The sequence below is a fragment of the Monodelphis domestica genome, chromosome 3 (assembly GCF_027887165.1).
Source record: "Monodelphis domestica isolate mMonDom1 chromosome 3, mMonDom1.pri, whole genome shotgun sequence".
In the NCBI taxonomy this organism is placed as follows: Eukaryota; Metazoa; Chordata; class Mammalia; order Didelphimorphia; family Didelphidae; genus Monodelphis; species Monodelphis domestica.
In genome coordinates this window covers 478,620,706-478,643,148 of record NC_077229.1, presented here as the reverse complement: position 1 = coordinate 478,643,148, position 22,443 = coordinate 478,620,706, and the positions used below count along the sequence as shown (strand labels likewise).

The following is a 22,443-nucleotide window of genomic DNA, read 5'->3' as shown; positions in this document are numbered from 1 at the left end:
ACTTCCTAGCCTCTGAGCAAGTCACTTAGCCACAACTGCCTGGCCCTTACTATTCTTCTGTCTTGGAACCAATGTTTGTTCTTGGAACCAATGTTTGTATAGATTCTAAGACAGAAGGTAAGGGTTTTAAAAGAAGGAAGGAAGGAAGGAGGGAGGAAGGAAAGAAGGAAGGAAGGAAGAAAGGCAGGAAGGAAGGAAGGGAGGAAACAAGAGAGGGAGGAAGGGAGGGAGGAAAGGAGGAAGAGAGAGAGGGAGGGAGGGAAGAACATGGTATTAAAAACACACACACACCATTAAAAGAAGACTACTTGTAAAGAAGAGCAATCCTCACACACAGTTAGATTGGTCACTTCAAAACAAATTACCTGCTTTTGTTCTTAGCAAAAATCTTTCAACTTTGTCTGATTTGCTGGTAATGTATGACAAAGGAACATGCCATAAATATCTAAAAGAAAGAAGAGATTGTCAGTTACTTTTGTAAGGGTTAATATAGTTAAGTGCTATGGGTAATGATGCAATATGTCATCGGCACTGCCATATTCTCTAGTATTTGGTAGAGTTCCCCAAAGCTTAGCACAGTGCCTACAAAATAGTAAACAATAATTAATATTTATGCTGGATATACCACAAAGTCCCTAGCTATTAAAGCTGAACAATTCCAGCAAAAGCCTTACCAAAAGTGGATATCTCAAAGCTAGTAGGCCATTCATTTACTATCACAATGAGAGATAGACACAGAGACAGAGATGGCAGAGACAGGAAAAAAAAGAGGAGGAAGAGAAAGGGAAGGATCTACCTAATATCAACCAAAATTGCAGGATCTTTTTTCCCCATTGAGATTCCAAGTAAAATTGGTTCAGCTTGATCTATGTTCCTCAGAGGATCAGGAATTAAACTAATCAACATTATCTTTTCTTGAGCTCTCATCCCTTCAAAAGGGACCATTATAATTTAATGAAAATTATCCAGATTCAAACTAAATTCATACAAGTGACTGTTATTCTCAATCCATTCAATTCAGCAAGCATTTATTGAACTTATTTTCTAGGTCACAGACACTGTGCTAGGCACTGGGGAATAAAACAAAAAAGTCTTTGCCTCTTTCCTATCAAAAAATGTCTATACTAAACATTTTAACTGAGGCTACTCAATTCAAAGACCACATTGAATTTAATGGAAATAGTTACTCTATACCTTTAAAAATTTACTGGAATGAGGGAATTCCATTTTCAAGTGAAATGAAGAATTATGAATACAAGCTAGGCATCACATGAATAATGATATAAGTTACACTTAGTAAACATTACCCAGTTTCTTCAGAGTGATTGGTTCCCTTTCTATAGAGTTCTTGTCTTACGTGGACATTCTTTCCCTTCTTGGAGACAGTGATCAGTGGAAACCCTTTTTGTAGTGTCCATGTGTTCATCATGGCCTTCACATCAACGACCTCCTGGCTCCAGTGCTATTTAATTTTAAACAGACAAATCATTCTTTTAGACCTAGTTTTAAGAGAAAGACCAATGAAGACTAAATGATTCAAAAAGGGGGTAACTGCCAACTGATCACCATAGTCAGTGAGGAAAAAAAAAGAAACCAGCTGATTCGGCAAGGTCCTCATAACTCTGTTAAAATTAATACACAGGGGAAGAGAGGGTAGGTAGGTGGCACAGTGGATAGAGAACCAGGGATGGAGACAGGAGATCCTGGATTCAAATCTGACCTCAGGCACTTCCCAGCTGTGTGACCCTGTGCAAACCACTTAACCTCTGCCTGGCCCCTACAGTTCTTCTGTCTTGGAACCAATGCACAGTCTTAATTCTAGAAAGACTGTAAGAGTTTTTAAATAAATAAATACATAAATAAAATAAAATAAATACATGGAAGGTGGTAGGGAATATGCAATTTCCAGGCTATCTTAGGTCAATGGTAAAAAAAAAATTTTTTTTAATGAGCTAAGGTTAGACATATACGTCTAAACTCTTTACAAACTCATAGGAAGCTATGTTCTTAATGCTAACACAACCTTCAAAGAATATTTATTCATTAGTAGCACACAAAATTCTGGTGAAAATGGTCCTATCAATAGAATCAGGGCATCTGCGATCAATCCCTCTCTGCTACTTAACTAGCTACATGATTTTGAAGAAAACGCTCCCTTAGTCTTAATAAAATAGAGTTAATACTACCTCTATCAAGGCAGTTAAGTGGTGCAGTGTATAGTGTTGAGTCTGGAGTCAGGAAGACTCATCTTTCTGAGTTCAAATCCATTTTCAGATATTTACTAGCTACGTCACCCGTGGCAAGTCACTTAACTCAGTTTGCCTCAGTTTCCTCATCTGTAAGTGAGAGGTCAGGGAAATGGCAAGCCATTCCAGTATCTCTGCCAAGAAAACCCCAAATGGAATCACAAAGGGTTGGAGACACGACTGAAAACAACTGAACAATACCTACCTATATGAGGGCTAGTGTGGGGATCAAAAGAGAAAATAGATGAAAGATACTTTCAGCTGTTAAAATGTGCTATTATTATTATTACTAACAATAATGTAATCATTGTTATACTAAAGAAATCTGGAGAAGGGGGAGAAAAATGGAGTGGGAAAAAGGGGAAAAAATTAGGAATCCCCAATAGCGAAACTTTTGACAATATCTAATCTGAACTTCAAAGTCTTCAGATGACTGGAGAATGCAACTATGTGAGCAGTTCTTAAAAGTTTGTGATTTTTGTAGAGCCAGATGAATTGCATTTGCCCATGTAGTATTCAGCTTAATTGTTCACATGCCCACCCATTATACTTACTGACTCCTTGAGACAACAATACTGATCCACTAAAGGCTGACGCTACTCTTCCCTTCACAAAGAATGAAGTGAAAGAAAATCATACAAATGAAATATAAATCCAAGGGAGTTTGGGGACTCTACTTCAACTTTTCAGAAAAAAGGTTAAAAATTATCTTTCAGTTCTGTTTTATATTATCCTTCCTTAGGGATAGAGGAGCAGGTGAAATTAGCTCAGGAAGTCTGAGACATATTGCAAAAGTAAAAAAGAAAGAAAAACAAGAGCTAAAGAGAGCTATAAACACTTACAGAAGGTGAGGATATTGATTGCTTTCTTGAGCAAAATCCATCTGTCTTTTGGGTATCACCTGTGGGACAAATCTGATAAAAAGAAATATAAATTAAACCCAAGTCACTATCCTTTCTGTAGAACACATGGTTCTTTTTACAGTGATTACACAATGGGGTACTTGTAACAGGCTCTTCCATTCTCAGCTTTGCTTCTAGACAAGGTTACTTACATTTCTCATACTATTCCATAGATCCACATTTTTGGTATTCTTATAACTGTATTTCTTGAGATATCGCACAATGCCAGCTTTGAATACATCTGCATTAAGATAGTCCCTTAGCATATTCAAGATACAAGCTCCCTGCCAAGAAAATAAAAGACTCATCTCAGTTTGAAGTTAATAGTATATGTTGTAGCTGTCTTTTTGTGTGCTGAAAATTATTCATGTAAATGTTAATGCAAAGTAATATGAAATGGTTTCATTAAATGAGTTAAACACACTTTCCAGGATTCACATGAGTTGTTGTGTGACATTTAAAAGCATATATACTCCACTTATCCTTAAATATGGGGAGATCTGTGACCCACATGTGCTATAGTGGGTGGCAAACAGAATCAACTGACTGCCCCCTGGGAAATCCTAAGCAAAGCTATAACTGCAATTGGTACACATAAAGTGGGAGGAAGGCACAGGATGTGATGAAAGGAAGGGTCTTTAAAAGTGGCAAGAACTTCCTGTGACTGGCTCTTTCGCCTTGGAACTTGACCTTTAAGGAGCTCCGGTTTGGAACCTTGGATTGCTCTTTGATTTTCCCTTAGAACTACCATGTGGATGAGTGAAAAAGGCTGACTCTATTTCCTGACTTTTTTGGAGAGGCCCCTCTTCTTGGAGGAGGCCTCGTTGCTAAAACCCTTGTTTAATTTCCCTCTGGGCCCCCTTTGCTGGAGCCTCTGAAGCCTTGCCTGGTTTGGACTGGGCCAGAGTAAATTATCTGTTCTCTAATTTCCTTATACTCTTTCCCTCTATTTTATAAATAAAATTGCTCTAATGTCATTCTGACATGAGTAATAATTTCTGGTGACCACATTTTTATATATTTAGTCCAACCCTTTAATTTTTAACCCTTACAAAGGGAACTTATTTATTTTATGCATTGAGTCTAGTGATATCTTCAGGAATCCATTATTTGTTCCAGTTTCCTTTAGTACGGCAAAGAAAGAAACTTCACTCATTAAATCTTGATATCTGATGTGGATGAACAGACCTAGGCCAACCATTACTAGCCCTGGGATACTACACCCAGCACCCCCCCCCAAAAAAAAAAAGGTTCAATTCAGTAGCAACATATTTCTTAAGCATATATTATGTGAAAGTCACTGTGCTCAACTCTAAGGGTACAAAGATAAAAATGTTACAGTCTCTGCCCTCAAGAAATTCACATTCTGTTGTGGGAAGAGAAAGGGAGACATATGGGGATCTGAATACGAAAATACAAATGGCAAGAAATAGTAATGAACATGAAATACGGAGTTTTTATGATTTTATATATGACAACTTAATCCAGGAAACATATCCAAAATGATATTGAAAATGCTAATTCAGTAAGGATATGAACTTCTTTTAGTCCCTTAATGCTTTATGAACAGAACTATATATATGCTACTGAATAGATGTTCATGAGGCAAAGTTAACAACAATTCATCTTTAACTATAATCTGTTGTACACTAATATGATGAATCCCTCCATAAAACCACAAATCCAAGAGGCAAGAATCATTTTGTACCTTTTCATAAGAAACATCATCAAACATTTCCCGAATCTCAGCAGGATTTTCCACAGGTGTGGACACAGGATGAGAAGAATTTAATGCATCCATTTCCATGGCACTGAAACATTTTCCAAAGAAATAATCTTCCTAAGGAAAGAGAGGGGGAGAAATGGTACATCTATTTTTTGAATCTCATCTTCATTAGTGTCTTATTTTTATATCATTTTGCTTTCCAAATAGGTCTCTACTCAGAGAATCAGCCCTTATAAGAAACATTTATAAAGATAGAGAAAAGCAGTTCTTCAAAACTTCAATATAGCAATCACATCTGACAGTATATATAATATTCCACTTTCATAGTCCCCCCGTATGAGCATAGGATTCCTGACACAAACTGGGCTAGCTTTTCCTTGTCCCTAGAAAGAATTGAAACTGACTTTGAGACTGAACTGGCCCCAGGGTGAACTGTATTTCTAGCCACTGGTATACTTTGCTGAAGGCTCAGGAGCTCGTTCCTCAAGCAGGGGAGCTCCATCGGACTGAGTCAATGCTGTACCGTTGCTGAATATCCTTTTCATGCTATATTAAGTAAACTTTCTTCGGATAACTACTGTTACATTTCATTCCAATCCCAAATATGAACCACTAGATTAAGTTAGTCCTGGCTAATATTTTCTCAACTCTTTTCCAAAGCCAGGTGCAGCTATGGCACATCTCTAAATCAAAACTGAAGAAGATAGAAAGTGGGATTTAGGAAATATGTACAATTTTAAATTCAGTGTTTTTTCTTCATGTTCCTATAATCTACTATATGTGGATTATAATTCTCCTGAAAATAAGAAGGGAAATTGACTTTAGAAGAAATCATTTAGATTTTATGCACAGTACTTAATGAGTAATAGAAATAGAAAAGCTTTTAACTTAAAACAAAAGTACCATTTTAAAAATTTCTTTCTTTCTACAAAGTAGCACCTCTATCTCTAGTAGAGACCACATTCCAATTATTAAAATTCACAGGGCTTTGGAGTAGTATTAGTATTTCAAAGTTATATTTAAGCTTAAAGCTAAACTTTAAAGCAAACAAAGAATTAAATCTATGCAGTGATTTCAAATAATCTTGTTTTCCTGGAGAAATATATTAAATGAAATGCATTCCACTTTTTAAAAAAAACATGCAATTTAGAATGGGAACCCTACTAGGATAATGACAATGTACAAATGAAGTGTCTATGAAGAGCAACCAATAGAACATGGGAAGAAAATGTATGGTAGAGCAGCAGTCATGTGTTATCTTTAATTATTAGACATTCCAAAAGATAAGAGTCTTAAAAAAACATTCTCATGACAATGACTAACTCATACCAATTTTGGAAATAAGTATTTAGATACTGTCAGTCTTTTAGGGAAATATTTTGAAAAATTTAGGAATCTCAATCCACACAATAGATTCACCAGCAGAAAATATATTTAAGGCTTCTTAAGAGCAGATGATCACCAAAGCATCTTTCAAAAATGCAACTTGATATGGAAAAAGCAATTTAAAAAACAGTAGTGCTTACAACTTTCAAATGTGGATGGGTCACACTGACAGACACAAACTCCATAAACTTTGCAAATCCTTCATTTAGCCAAAGATCATTCCACCATTCCATAGTGACCAGATTCCCAAACCACTGAAAAAACAAAGGACGTTACTCATATTATATGTATGTTTCTGAGGAGATCAAATTATGCATAAACAGAGAGAGAGAGACGGATGGACAGACAGACAGACAGGTGGATACATAGATAGAAAGATAGATAAACAGATGTGTATCAAGTTGTACATGTTATAAACTTTATAAAAGGAAGATTTTAGACTTCCTTATATTTGTATTAATTTGAAATATATGGCTAACTTAACAGTCATTTTATAAATTATTAATCAAAAACAAAAGAGGTCTCTTTTTGAAAGCATAATAGTTGGTGTCTGGAAGAACAAATTTTGTCATAAAGCTCATAGGAGTGTAGAGTAATAATTGGAAGGGATCTCAAAGGCCATCTGAACCATGACCCTCATTTTCTAGATTAGCAAATTGGGGCCCAGAAACTTGCCCAAGGTATTAAATGGAAGAGTTGAGATTTGAATTCAGATCTGGAGATTCTAAGTTCAATATTCTTTCCACTGCACCTGCTGTCTTCAAAGAAAGTTTAGGAAGGAAAAAAAAAACCTAAATAAAAATGTTACAAAAATGCTGCCAAATCTGCAAGATTTATTTCGAACACCCTTTGCTCTCACAGCTAGAAGACACATTTATTACCTGGTGGGCCAGTTCATGAGCTATAATCATGGTGATCCAAAGTTTGCTGGAAGCAGAGGATGTTTTGGTATCATACAACAGTGCGGATTCTCTGTACGTTGTCAGTCCCCAGTTTTCCATGGCACCAGACTGAAAGTCAGGGATGGCAGCAAGATCTAGAGATAACAGTTAACATACCACTTCTCTTTCCTCTGACACAATCTCAAGGCACATTAACATAGAGGGTTAGGGTGCTTAGAGTTAAGCTAAAGTGAAGCCAACAAATGGACCCTAGGAATCATCTAATTTAGGCGGCTCTTAACCTGAGGTCTGTAAACTTGTTTTTGAAAGATATGGAAAACTTGTAAATGTATTTTATTTTATGTATTTAAAACATTCTTCTAAGAAGGCATCCGTAGACTTTATCAGACTGCTAAAGGGTCCATGACACACTAAAAAGGGTAAGTATTCCTTTTTTAATCCAACTCCTATTATCAAATAAAGTTAATGGGTGAGCTAATTACTTGCCCCCAAGATCATATCTAGTGAAGGGCAGAACAAGCGCAAGAACTTCATCATCATGTCTAAGAAGTCTAATATTCTGTCCCCTGCATACTGGAAAGACCCCTTGCAATGAAGGGTTTGAGGTTAAATTGTCCTAATCACTGACTTCAGATGGCTCTTGATTTTTGTATGCAGAGACTGGACCAAACAAATTAAAGCATCATGTAGGAAAGAAAATATACATTCTCTAATATTACTGAAATATTCTTTCACAAACTTTCCTAGGGAAAAGAATAGTTATTAAAAGTCTAATTGTTTACTCATCTTTAAGATTGTTTCCTTATTCTATCTAGGTCTCAGGGACTGCACGGATATCTGCTTTTGGGGCAATCATGAATTCTGCGGAGAATGTTGTGTATATATCTGATTTTTTCATTTTGGGGGAAATGGAGATGAGCCAGTGATTATGTAGTTGGCTATACCTCTGGAGCTGTGCTATACATTCCTGTGTTTTTATTTTATAATTTCTCTGATTAAAAGCTTTACCTTGTTTAGGTAAAGGATATGGAATCCCGAAATAATCCTCATAAAACTCCAGAAGGGTCACTGCAGCATCTAGGGCATAGCCTGTTTGGCTAATCTTCTCTGGCACAGCATACACAGAAACCTGGAGGGGGGGGGGGGAAGAAAGCATTTGACTTTATCAAAGAATTCAGTCACTTCTAATTGCAACCAAACCCTCTATCCAGACATATCAGGGTTTATCTGATATTCAAAGGGAAAATATCAGCAGTAACTAAGAAAAAATCATCACTTTTTTAGATGATAAAACTAGTGGTTTAAAAAAAAAAGTTGGATTTCACTGAGGTACCACTTCACTCCTATTGGCCAATATGACAATTAAGGATAAATACTGGAGGGGATGTGGCAAAATTGGGACACTAATGCATTGCTGGTGGAGTTTTACACTGAACCAACCATTCTGGAGGGCAATTTGGAACATACCCAAAGGGCTATAAAACTGTGTCTGCATCCCAAAGAGATCATAAAAAATATCAAATACAAAAATATTTGTAACAGCTTTTTTTTGTGGTGGCAAAGAATTGGAAAATAAGGAGATGTCCCTCAATTGGGGAGATGCTGAACATGTGGTACATGTTGGTGACGGAATACTATTGGCTATAAGAAATGATCAGCAAGATTTCAGAAAAAGCTAGAAAGATCTGAAGGAACTGATGTAGAGTGAAACAAGTAGAACCAGGGGAACACTGTACACACTTACACCAATATTGTACAATGATTATATGTAAAAAGATGGGTGTGGATCAAAGCATCCTATTTTTACATTTATGGTTTTATTTTGAGGTTGTGGTCTTGTAGGAGTGAGCTCTTACAAGGACTAATATGGAAGGGTGTTTTGCATGATAATATACATATGGCCCAGATCAAATTGCTTACCATCTCCAAATGAGGGGAGGTAGACCATTTGGATCTTATAATTTTGGAAAACATTGCTGAAAATTATCATTAATGTAATTGGGAAAATAAAATATCTTTGAATTGTTTTTAAAAACTAGATTTGTACACATCTTCTGAATAACAGCCCAAGTCACTCACAAAAAGTACTATATGGGGCAGATAGGTAGCTCAGTGGACTGAGTAGGTCAGTGGACTGACTGAGAGCCAGGACTAAAGATGGAGGGTCCAGGGTTCAAATCTGACCTCAGACACTTCCTATCTGTATGACCCTGGGCAAGTCACTTAACTCCAGTTGTCTAGCCCTTACCACTCTTCTGCTTTGAACTAATACATAGTATTGATTCTATGATAGAAGGTAAAGTTCCTTTTTTTTAAGTATAACCTGACAAAATAATACAACTATCAGTTGCTTCATATCTATTTGTTTGTATATTGTCTCCCCTATCCAACTGTAAGATCCATGGAGGTAGGAACTCTTTTGTCTCTTTTTATATTCTCAGTATTTAGCATAGTGCCTGGCACATTATTGGATGTTCAATATTAATTGATTCATTCACATGATATAAATGCTCCATTTAAAAAAATTTGCTGAGTAAATCATACATACTCTATACCTGACCTAGTTAATGGAAGCTTCTTTCTTATCCAGCTAAACAGCCATATGAAGCAACTGATAGTTGTATTATTTTGGATAAAAAGTGCCATTGTTATGGCACTTTTGTTGACTTTGTTTTGTTTTTCATATAAAGGAACAGTTAACTTCAAAGCAAAGATATGGAAGTAACTTTACCACATATGATTGTGGCAAGGCCTCATCACTTCTCTATTCTATTTAAATAAGTCTCCTAAAGCACCATGATCATGCTATTCTGCTGCACAAGGTTCCCTATCCTCTGCGAGATAAAAATATAAACTCCTCATCTTGGTATTAAAAGCCCCATCACAGTATGGCTTTTGTCTACCTTGACAGACATTCTTTGAGTCAGCTTTGAGCCAGGCCTGGCCAGCTTCTGCAGCCACAATCCAGGGAAGGGGGGGGGGGCGGGGCAGGGCAGGGTCAACCAGAATTATATCCTACCTACATATGCACGCAGTGTTTGCACTCAGTGTGTGGAGGCAAATGGGATTCTGGGTAAGAGAGTCCTGGGGAGCAAAATTCTATCCACACACATAGAATTTAATAAATTCCTGAGGAACTTAAAACAAATTCCAATAGACAAACATAAAAACTATAGGGAAGTAACAAATGTTATTCTAAAGACTTCTGTTTAGTTTTACATAGCACACTAACAATAATGTTTAAAAGTCAAATGTGCAAAAAATAGACAAGGGAGCTAAGATGGTGGAGTAGAGCAAAGAAGCTCCAAGTCATCATGAAAATCCTCTCCAACCAATATTAAAATAATACTACAAAACGAATACAGGAGTGAAAGAACTAACAAGGAGATAGAGTGAAACAACTTTCAAGAAAAGAAAATCCCCAAAAGTAGGCAGAGAACATCTGGGTCATTGGGGTGAGAGGACAGCAGAGCCAGCAAGATGCTATAACAAAAAGTGAAGAGCAAGTCACATACACTCACCCCACATCTGCTGTCTCAAGTCCAGAAGCTAAACTCAAGCCAAAATTCAGATCTTGAGACACTGCCTGGGCAAACAGTGGTTCAAACCAACCCCACCCCTTGGAATTTCAAACCTCCTGTGGAGAAGTCAAGAGTCCTAGCCCAGGACAGTCTGTGATGAGGTTGGCTGGTCTGTGTGGGTCCAGAACAAAGCCAGGAGTTCCAGTCTGGGCTTGTGGCGAGGATGTGGATCCCAGTTTGGGGTGGCTGATAGTATTAAGGGGAGGGCCAGATCTTTTTGCCTCAAGCTCAGGGCAGAGCTCCAGGACAGGACAATCAACTAACTGTGTGCTTGATTAGAAGAGGTACACAATAAGCCCCAAAACTTATACTTAAGCCTAAGATTACAATTTAACTACAGGAACTACAGGTTAGTTACTGACCTAATCAAGATCAAAGTAAGACCAAAAGCTTACAACCAAGAGTAAGGCAAGTCTTTCAGCTATCAAGATCTCAAGAGTTAATTGAATCAGTAAGGAGAGGGGGCTCTCAGAGCTCTCAGACCTCAGGCCATCATACCAATTTCAAAGAACTGAAACTGGCAGAAATTCAGAAAATAAGCAAAGAATAGTATCAAGGAAGGATTGAGGTTTAAGAGCATACCACAACTTCCCAGAAAACAGAGCCTACCTATAATTAGGTAGGAAAAATGAGAAGACAACAAAAAAAAAACACCACCTAAAGCTAAAGAATTTTTATGGAGACAAAGAGCAAGATACAGACACAGAAGGGGACAGTGAAAGCAAAACAAACAAATGCAAAGTCCAAAAGAAAAATATAGTGTGAACACAGATTCTGGAAGAGCTCAAAAAAAGACTTCAAAAACCAATTAAGAGAGACAAAGGAAAAGTGGGGAAGAGAATGAAAGCAATGTGAGAAGAAATGGGCCAATTGAAAAAGGAGAACCAAAAACTGATAAAGGAAAATCAGGATTTAAAAACCAAAATTGAGCAACTAGAAACATAATTTCATGAGAAATCAAGAAACAATAAATAAGAATCAAAGGAATGATAAAACAGAGAAAAATATGAAATATCTTACTAAAAAAACTGAGCTAGAAAATAGATCCAGGAGAGACAATTTAAGAACTATTGAACTACTGGAAAGCCATGAGGAAGAAAAACTAGTCAACAATGGATAGTTGTTAACTGATTTGTAGACAGAAAGGTAGAGATGGGGCAAAAAGCAAATTATATGATCTAAAGGTCAGTTCCTTTAGAACAGTGATTATTTCATTATATTTTATCTATAACATCTAATATAACAGAATGGCTAGCACAATGGGGCCATTTCATCAATGTTTATTAGTTAATGAATGAAAAGAGTGTCTTATAGGATGGAAAACTGGGGATTCTTGTTATGCTAGCAAGGAAAAGTTGGATAAGAGACTAAATTAGAGAGGGAATTTTACCAATGAAGTAAAGATGGGGTCTAAAATGAGAATAAATATTTAGGAACTAACTGAAAAGCATTTTATTTAAAAACATCAATTGTGTCTCCATTTCTAATCTCCTGAATCTCTTGGACAAAATAAGGTCTACATTTTCTGCCAGCTGGGAGTTTGGGTATCAACCAGAATCCTATTCCCCAAATGTCCATTCCCAACCTCCCTACATACTCTCAGGATGAATCAGCACTAGTTCTCAAAATGGATCTACCTGTAACAGGTCTTGGTTTCCTATTATATACCACCATTACTACTACCACTTCCCCTTCAATGTCTGACCTGCTTGATTCAGAAAAGAACTGGGCTTTATCAAATGGGTTTAAAAAAAAACACCCTCCCTAAACCCACCCCACTTCTCCAAGGATCTCTGAGGGATCTGATCTGTTTCATTCTATCTGACTCCCCTTCTGATTATGAGTGTCTCCTCTCAATATATCTGGTTTGTTTTACTTTTTCTTTGCTGACTCCCTTTTCTTGCTCTGTTCTGTATTACAGTAATATGCCCTTACTTGTACTATCCAGTTTGAAATCCCAAATTTCAAGTTATTAAGACTAAATACAACAGTGATATAAAAAATTTAAATAAAACATTATCAAGGAGACTACAGCAACATGTCACAGACATTAAGTACTATGATCAAGTTTGTCATACTAAGACTTCATATTTAGATAGCTATAAGCATAATTGACTATATTGATAAGAATAACAAAAACCATATGCTTATATGAATGGATGCAAGAAAAGCTTTTGATTAGTTACAATCATTCCTTTTTTGAAAAACACTAGAAAGCACAGAAATAAACAAATCTATACTATCTATTTAAAAGAGCCAGCATTATAAGAATAGACTAAAAGCTTTTCCAGTAAGACTAGAAGTTCATTATCATCATTTCTATTCAATAGTGTAGAAAATTCTAATAGTAATAAATTCTATAGTAATAAAACAAGAAAAAGAAATTGAAGTAACAAGTATAGAAAAATAGAAGCAGAATTGTTGCTTTTGCATATGATAAGATAGTTTACTTGAATTCTAGTTGACTAAAAAAAGTAATTAAAACAATAACTTCAGTAACATTTCAGAATATAAAGTCAACCCATATGAGTCATTAGCATTTCTTCATATTACCAATCAAATCCAGTAGGATTTGAATGTGGACTCCAATGAGGGCAGGGTCTATCTTGCTTACCTGAATTTGTATTTCTTGTGCTTAACACAGTACTTGGCATATAGTAAGAACTTATTAAATTTTTTATTTATTAATAGGAGAGACAGTTTAGAGTAACTATGGTCTGGAGGTAAATAAAAATGAGAATAAAAGAAAATAATATATAAAGTAAGCAAATCAGAAACTTTCAGGAATTTGAATAAATCGAAGCTGCAGAAAAACAACTTCCAGCTGAGCCCAGAGATACTGCCAGAAAGCTATATTTTCAGCAATGGAGGAGAGAGACACAAAGAAGAAAGGCCTTAGGATAAAAAGAGGGAACTAAGGGAAGAGATTTAGTTTATTTTTTTATTAGTCTTTTAAAAATTATTTAATGAATTAATTAAGAATATTTTTCCATGGTTACATGATTCAAGTTCTTTCTCTCCCCTCCTCCCAACCCCCTCCCATAACCAACATGCAATTCTACTGGAGAAACTTAGTTTATATGTTAAACTGACAAACCTATACATCTAGGTGTATGTATAATTTGCTTATGCTATACGTGGGTCAAGATTATTCACACTGAAACCAAAAGCAAATCAGTTAAAATAGCTTTCAAAATAGATGGATGTTAAATAGGAACAAAGAAAGGAGAAATCTGCAGTCCCAAGGTTGTGGAGGGAAAAAACCAGAATCTCTTTAATTATTTGGATAAGGAAAGAAGAAAAGATCAGCTGCAAGTATCTGTAAACCTCTGTTTGAGGGTGCCTTGGGAATTTTCATTATAACAGGAAGCACAGAGTAAGAGCAATTAAATGGAGAACTAGCTGTAAAATGGGTTTATTTTGAGTGCCAGTCTTCAGTAATATACTACTTAGAAAGGAGTTTGAAGCCTAGGAATGAAGACTTACCTCTAGGCCAGCCTTGAAGTCCTAAGCCAGACCTGTAATCAACAGCACTTACTGACTACTTACTGAGCCAACTCAGAGTATTGGATGAAAAGGAGAGGTTGAGGGGGCAGCTGGGTAGCTCAGTGGATTGAGAGCCAGTCCTAGAGATGGGAGGTCCTAGGTTCAAATCTGGCCTTAGACACTTCCCAGCTGTGTGACCCTGGGCAAGTCACTTGACCCCCATTGCCTAGCCCTTACCACTCTTCTGCCTTGGAGCCAATACACAGTATTGTTTCCAAGATGGAAGGTAAGGGTTTAAAAAAAAAAAGAAAAGGAGAGGTTGTTTGACAGCCATGGATTTACCTTGACTCCACTTTTGGTCATCTTGCTGACAGACTCAAAATCCGAAATAATAAAAGCAACGAGGTAAGTGCTCATCTTCACAGTGACATCGAAGTGGTCCTCTATTAGTCCTTCAGCAATATTCACGGATTTTACCTAGAATCAGGACAGCTTTAATCATCAAACATATCAAAGCATCACAACAAAGTTTAAAGAGCCATCTTAAATGGTAGATAAAAAATATGATAAGAGTTCTTTGAGATCATGTATTGATTTTGCTTTCGTACAACACTGAACCAAGTGTTGACGTTTAATTTATTTAATTTTATTATTATACTAATATATTATATAATACATATAATAATATATTCTTGATGTATTAATTAATGTTATCTGGTTCTTATATTTCCTATAGTTTCTTTTATTTCCAATTCTATTTTCTATGGAAATACCTTAAAAATTAAGGTTAGGAAAGCTGGTCCTAGCTATGTGACTCTGGACAAATCACTCAACCCCAATTGCCTAGCCCTTAGCATACTTCTGCCTTGAAACCAATACACACTATTGATTCTAAGACAAAAAGTAAGGATTTAAAAATCAATTAGCAAGCCAGATCACCATATAGTTGATTCAAATGTAAAAAATCTAGGGCAGAGAAGTAGAAAAAAACCAAAGCACACAGATCCCCGATTCTGCTAAAATATGGTTTATTTGTTGTTCATAGAAACAACTTGAGAAGAAATCTAGAAACGTCATATCCTGGTTTGTTTGGAAATTTTTGAGTTCTACATAGAAAGCTAAAGCTAACCATCCCTGAGCCTATCTCTGTAAGTCTTACACAAATTCTCATTCTTTTCAATATGGTTCAACTAGCTCACTGGAGAAGGATGGAGAATTGGGAGAAGTTTCTTGATCAAAACAAGTCAACCTAAAAAGGCAAAAGATTCCCCTTCTTGCCCCAGTCAGTAAGGTCCCTTAATAAGCTCTAAGAGGCCCCTCTAAAGATAGTCTTGGAAAAGAGGCAAGTGTCTTGGCAAAAGTTTTGTAATGAGTAATTTATCTTTTCATAATCCCCACTCTGCTTTTCTATCATATATTGGTCTTCATTCTCTAACTCCCCAGTGCTCTCATGATACTCTATATTGTCATACTCTATCAAAACCAGTCTGAAAACTCCTGAACTGTCTTTCTCTCTGCTTATCAAAATTCTCATTCCCTTGCTCGACTCAATTCAGCATTTAAAGTCCTGATCTACACAGTTAGGGATACAGAAAGAAAATGAAATAGTCTCTGCCCTAATGAAATAAAAATGATATTAGAATTAAGTCAATGGGATCAGATAGGTGTTGGGAAAACAATCTATTTAAACTATTTGATGTTAAACTAACTTTCATTGATTACCAACTCCCCATCGAGATGACTCCCACATGTTTTTCATTTCACTAGTATATGCATCTTGACATTTTATGAGTAAAATTCTAGCTAAGCTACATGTAGGAAAATGAAGATTGAACCATTTCCTTAGAAGACTATTGTAGGGCTCAGGATTTGGAATCTGATCCTTTTCTTTTTAAAATTTTTATCAAGACATGGGAGATATAACCTTAGATAGTCACTTGAAGTCTTCTGAAACTCAATTTATCTGTCAAGAAAGGGGGGGGGTTGGAATAGTCAGAGGTTTTTAAATGGGATATATATAGACTTTTAAAATTATTTTGATAGCTGTATTTCAATATAAATGGCTTCCTTTATAATCCCAAGTATTTTATTTTATGCATTTAAAAATATTATTCTGAAAAGGGGTCCATAAGCTTCACCAGACTTCCAGAGGAGTATATGACACAAGGATGATTAAAGATTATTAAACTGAAGGATCTTTAAGGTCCTTTAAATTAGTTAATGTATCTACTACAAAATCAGAGTAAATACTGGTCACCTAGTTTTTAAACTACTGATTAAATATACTTAAATATTGATTTTTCAGGAAAAACTATGTTACTACCAATTTCTATACTACATCAACAACATGTCAGCTCAAATATTTTCTTCACTAATCTTTTTCTATTTACCTAACAAAGCAGTTTCAGAAGGAAAACAAATTTCATGGATTCTAGCTGCTACAAGACCTATTTGATGGAGAGAATTTGGGGAGAAATTTTTTTAAATCAGCAAAAATAAAAGTATAAGTTGAATGTGATCTCTTAGTGAAGGACCACAAGGCTATGTCCATTTCTCATTTTTATTCTTAGATTAAAAACTAAAGGAATACAAGCTTACTAATGGCATGTTTGAGATAGCAAGGTGCCGTGGTTCTCTTCTAATCTTGATTGAGAAATTGGCTTTAAAGGCTGGTTCATCAAAGCAGGGAAAGGCCATACGAGCTGCAGTTGGCTCAAACTGTGTGGATGCTAGTATCCTATGATTAAACCAAGTAAAATGAAAAGGTAAGACACTGAAAATGTATTCAAAGCAATATTTGCCTGCACCACTCCTCCCTCTCCACTTCTCCACCTCCCATCAATGAGATCAATTCCATGAGTGAAGAATAATAGTATGTAGAGGAAGAAACTTAAAGGAAAGTCTTATTAATTTTTAAGAAAAGTATTGTGGCCTTATATAACCCTGGGCAAGTGCTAAGGCACTCTTCTGCCTTGGAAACAATACCCAGTATTGATTCTAAGGCTGAAGGTAAGGGTTTTTAAAAAACTGGAACCAATACTTTAAGCCCCTTTATTTATTGGTTTTAGAAAAAAATATATTACCTTACTTCTCCCTTTTGAGTTCTATAAGAACTTTTATAAAATCCATGCAGCGTCTCAGAAAGAGGGGCAGTGAATTCAATGGTAACTAGGTACTGATGTCCAGTCAGAAGAGGCTTATCTGCCAGAAGGGCGATCTGCTCATTGGGTGGATACTCTAGGACTGTCAGGGGCTGCTCTGCCAGACTCTCTTGGCTCTTTTCTCGGAGGGTCGCCTTGGTGATCTGCAGGTACTGGCTATGCAGAATGATGAAACTGGTGGGCTCACTGGTGATGATTTCCACTTCAGTGGCTCCCAAGAATGTCAAAGTGGTGAGATTGGCATGGATCATAAGATTATAATGAACTGGAAGGATGTAGGTGGGAAGCCGCATCTTATTCCAAGGAAATGGTGCTCCATTAGTAGCCATTGGAGAGTCCGTTTTTATGTTTTGGCACCTCAAAGAAGGTGACACAATCAAGATGGTCAATAAGGAAATAAAAAGAGATGATGCAGTCATAAGTGGCACCTTAAGGGATAAAAAACCCATTTTGTTGTTGTTCCTAAAATTGGCACAAACCCCTAAAAGCAAAAGAAAACACAGAAATATGTAAATGATGGAAGAAATATAATTAAAGAAGCTTTTCCTCTCCCCCTTCCAAGTAAATGCTTGCTTTTACAAGAACCATATATTCCTTAGAAAAATCAATTTATCTTCATGTACCTTTCATTTTATCAAGAAAAAAAAAAGGTTTTCCATTAGTAATAATCACCCTGATACCTACTGAAAGTAATATTTGACTTTAACAATTAAAGTAAGCAACAATTTATACCATATACCATAATAAACTCTAAATGGATGTGTGATAAAAGGTCTGATCAAAAAATAGATTAGAATGAGAATTAGAATGAGAATATGATAGTTTCTACAGCTAGAGTTAGAAAGAGAATTCTTAAACAAGGAACAAACATCTATTAGACAGATACTATGTAGTCACATAGTATTGCAGGGATATGTTGGAGTCAGCTCAAACAGGCCAGGAGAAAAATTTTGGTGTAAGCATTTATATCTAAGAAATCTGCAAGTACTACAAATCAGGGCTTGATTTACTGATTTTTTTGTTGATTGTCTAGACCTAAGAAAATGAAAGAGAAAATGTTAATAATGCAAATTAAATCTGATGGTATGTCTTACATACATTCCCCTGCACCAAACCACCCCACTCCCTTTGGGTTAAACACTAGAACTACCAAGACAAAAATGAGAGTGTGGGAAGATTGTTATGAACTGATGTGAAGTAAGAAGAATCAAGAAATAATATCCACAGTGGCTATAACAACACAATCAAAATGAATGAAAAAACACAACTTGGAAATATGAATTTATCATGACCGAGTTTGGCCTTGGAGAAGAGATGATGGGAATGACTCTCTAGATAGGAGAGGAGGAAGGATATATCTGGAAATTAAAGTGATGTAAAAACAAATACATCAATAAAATAGGTCCACCTTTGAAAGGGATTAAGCAATTAATTCTGGTTGTTGATAAAAGGAAAGGTATAGTATTGATTTCTCTGATGATCATTAATAAGATATCGATGATTTGTCAAATTTGGAAGTCACAACTTTGCGTTATCATTTTAGCCAAGATTTATTTCAATTGTGTATGAGGACATTTACATAATCTGTTGGCAAAAATGTTAGTCAGTTGCTTTTTCTTTGATCAAAGAGAATAGAGGAACCATCGCCTCCCAGCTTCTTTCCTCCTTGACACAGGCTCAAACAAAGGGGAGAATGAGTGATTCACAGCATACATCATCTCTATTCTTTTTAAAGAACACTAGCAATAGAAATATGAGGTTTCTAGCCATCCTCATGGAACTATCAGTTTATCCTTGTGAGGCAAGCTGGTATTACCGTCTTAGACTCAGAGTTCCAAAGACCTACATTTGAAGCCCACCCCTAGCATTTACTAGCTGTTTGACCACAGGCAAATAATTGAACTTCTCTGAGTCTGTTTCCTCGTCTTTTTTTTTTAATGGCGATCACGATACTGGTAGGATTTATTTTACGGAGTTTTTGTGAAATTCAAAGGAAAATGGTATTTAGTGTGAGAATTAAAATTAATATCCAGTAACTCAAGTATGATATTTATAAGATTAATAATATAACAAAAGTAAAAAAAAAGAAGTAGCTAAAAAAGATGCTAAAACAGCCGGCCAGCAAAAGAAGAGAGAGAAGGGAGGCAGAGCCTCAGAACTTATACAAAGTGACTACACAATGTGGTGGAGAGATTAAAAGCATTCTGGGCAATACAGAAAGGAGTTTTGGGTAATGTAGTTTTAGGGGTTCACGAATTTCCAACTCTACAGTAGGCTTTGTAAACTTGAAAGTTGTTCTACAAATGTCAGGCATTGTTATCAGCAGAGAGAATTAATGAAAGAAATCCTGAATGGCTATATTTTACTCCCCTACCCCAGGACACACTGGAATGCACAATTTCATCTTACACAGGGTAGGAGCATAACATTCACTGAGGTTGTGGGAAAATTGTCTATTCCAGTCTGCTTTGAGAAAGGTATGAGAATTGCCAGAGTTGTCATGAGCAGGAGGAGAAAAATTATTTCTGTTGTACAGTCACTATGAATTAATCTAGATTACAGCCCCTACCTAGTTCAATCCAAGAAGCTCTATCCACGGTGCCACCTAACTGCACCTTGAGGTACATAGTAGGTACTTAATAAATGTTTATTAATTGATTGATATTGTTTGAGGGAAATAGCATGCCCACATATAAGCAGATACAAGATGGACACTTGTTACAGTTAAAAGAGTGGTTGCCTTAAACTGTGACCGCAAAAATATGGTTTCAAGACTTTGAATTGCCAAAACTGTAAAGATAATGTTTTGTGTCTTGATTTTATATTAAAAATAAAGTGGTTGCCATGGGAAAAATTCCCAAATATGAAATACCCAAGTCAGCTGTGTTTTTATGGAGATTTTAATTAATACAAATAAGGAATCAAGGAAAGGGAGAGAGAGAGTAAGAGGAAATAACATATGAGGGGCCTAGGCCAAAATGGCCTAGGCCTAAGCCTTAAGAGAGGCCAGTCAGTCTTTAATCCACTCACCACAAGATTTGTCCCAAGCAAGATTCTAGTGTTCAGAGAGACCCTCCAGTTTAGCTACTCAGCTCCACTAAGTTTAGCCACTGGGCCCTCCAATTCAGCTTTGGCAAGCTGAACTCACTCCAGAGGCCTTTATGACCTCCTTTTAAAGAGAATTTTCTCCTGTCACCTCCCCTAAGTTTTCACATCTACCAATCACAGTAGACGTTTTCCAAAGGACTGACCATTCTTAATTCACACCTTCTTTTAGTTCTCAATGTCTCTGGGTAGCCTAAAACTTCACACCTCTTTTGTTAAGCTTGTCTCTTGCAAGTTTGCAAGTTGCCTGACCTTTTTGTATTAGAACTAAAAATAGCCTTAGCTTAAGGGCTTTTGCCTCACTATAAGTATGAGTTAAGTACTTTTCACTGTTCAGTAAGGAGTTTACAACTTTATCTTCCTCTAAAGTATGCTTAAATATGGGTGGAGTAATGTTAAAGTTCTCACATTCCTGATCAAGTACCTTCATTGTTTAAGATGGGGAATAGTCGACTTCCGGTTAAGATGGCGGCTTAGAGAAAGCTAAAGTCCAGATCTCCGGAAAACCCTTCCCGACTGATCTCAAACTATAAGCTCCTAAGGCGCTGATATTCAAAACGATCAACAGCACAGACCCTGGGAACCCTCCTCCTGGACCTGGACCCGGATCAAAAGGTACGGCTCCCCTCAAAAGCCAGAACCCGAGATCACTCGGACCTAAGGGGTAGGAGCTCAGAGTCCAAGGCTCCAGGAAGCCGCAGCCCGGCCCGGCTCAGAGAGCAGGGTCCTTGGAACAACAACCCTCAGGGCCTTCTATCCGAGTCCCAGTGAAAGTCACTGCCTGGAGCTCCCGCTGCAGAGAGTAGGGTCTAAACAACAGCAACCCCCAGGGCCGTCTATCTGAGTCCCAGGGAAAGTCACTGCCTGGAGCTCCCGCTGCAGAAAGCAGGCTTGTCTGAAACAACAGCAACCCTCAGGGCGGGCAAGACAGCCTCACGGGCTGGATCCTGCTATCCAAGTCTCAGTGAAAGTCACTGCCCTCGGAGCTTGGGGAAGCTGCAGCCCATCCCCCGGAAGGCCAACGAAACAGCCTCACGGCCAGCGATTCTGAGGGCAACTTCCCGGAAGCAACCCGACCCAGAGAGCCGGGGGGAGAGTGTGGCCTCGTGGTCCGACCCTTCCATTCCAGTTCCAGTGAGGCATATTCAGTTTAACCCAGGGAAATCTGCCCAGGACTAAAGCCTCTGAACACCAGACAGAGATAAGAAAAGCTAATCCTCCACATTCAGAGATGGCAAACTCCACAGAAGCACAGAAGCCCCAAAATACCAAGAAAAATAAGAAGAAAGGGGCAACTTTGAACACATTCTATGGAGCCAAAATACAAAATACAGAGCAGATAGAAGAAGATATACAAGAAAATGCTCCAAAATCTTCCAAAGGAAATGGAAACTCTCCACAAACCCATGAAGAATTTGAATCAGAAATGACCAAAAAGATGGAAGCCTTCTGGGAGGAAAAGTGGGAAATAATGCAAAAGAAATTCACGCATCTACAAAACCAGTTTGACCAAACTGTAAAAGAAAACCAGGCTTTAAAGCAAGAACTAATAAAGCAAAGCCAAAACACCAAGAAATTAGAAGAGAACATAAAATACCTCACCGACAAGGTGACAGATCTGGAAAATAGAGGGAGAAGAGAAAATTTAAGAATAATTGGACTTCCAGAAAAGCCAGAAATAAACACCAAACTCGACATCGTGATACAGGATATAATCAAAGATAATTGCCCAGAGATTCTAGAACAAGGGGGCAATACATCCACTGACAGAGCTCACAGAACACCTTCTACACTAAACCCCCAAAAGACAACTCCCAGGAATGTAATTGCCAAATTCCAAAGCTATCAAACAAAAGAAAAAATCCTACAGGAAGCCAGAAAAAGACAATTTAGATATAAAGGAATGCCAATCAGGGTCACACAAGACCTTGCAAGTTCTACTCTGAAT

General features: G+C 37.0%; 1 protein-coding gene across 1 annotated transcript in view; it reads right to left on the bottom strand.

Annotated features, from left to right (window-relative positions):
• ERAP1 (endoplasmic reticulum aminopeptidase 1) overlaps positions 1 to 22,443 on the bottom strand; it is a 55,605-nt gene that overhangs the window by 16,523 nt on the left and 16,639 nt on the right. Inside the window, exons 2-12 of the mRNA XM_001363547.5 lie at positions 17,313 to 17,871; positions 16,828 to 16,966; positions 14,572 to 14,706; positions 8,171 to 8,291; positions 7,142 to 7,296; positions 6,401 to 6,514; positions 4,857 to 4,988; positions 3,301 to 3,432; positions 3,089 to 3,160; positions 1,308 to 1,462; positions 366 to 445 (exon numbers count right to left, since the gene is read on the bottom strand). Of these exons, the coding sequence (XP_001363584.3) occupies positions 366 to 445; positions 1,308 to 1,462; positions 3,089 to 3,160; positions 3,301 to 3,432; positions 4,857 to 4,988; positions 6,401 to 6,514; positions 7,142 to 7,296; positions 8,171 to 8,291; positions 14,572 to 14,706; positions 16,828 to 16,966; positions 17,313 to 17,871 (1,794 nt within the window). The remainder of the gene's footprint in view (positions 1 to 365; positions 446 to 1,307; positions 1,463 to 3,088; positions 3,161 to 3,300; positions 3,433 to 4,856; positions 4,989 to 6,400; positions 6,515 to 7,141; positions 7,297 to 8,170; positions 8,292 to 14,571; positions 14,707 to 16,827; positions 16,967 to 17,312; positions 17,872 to 22,443) is intronic.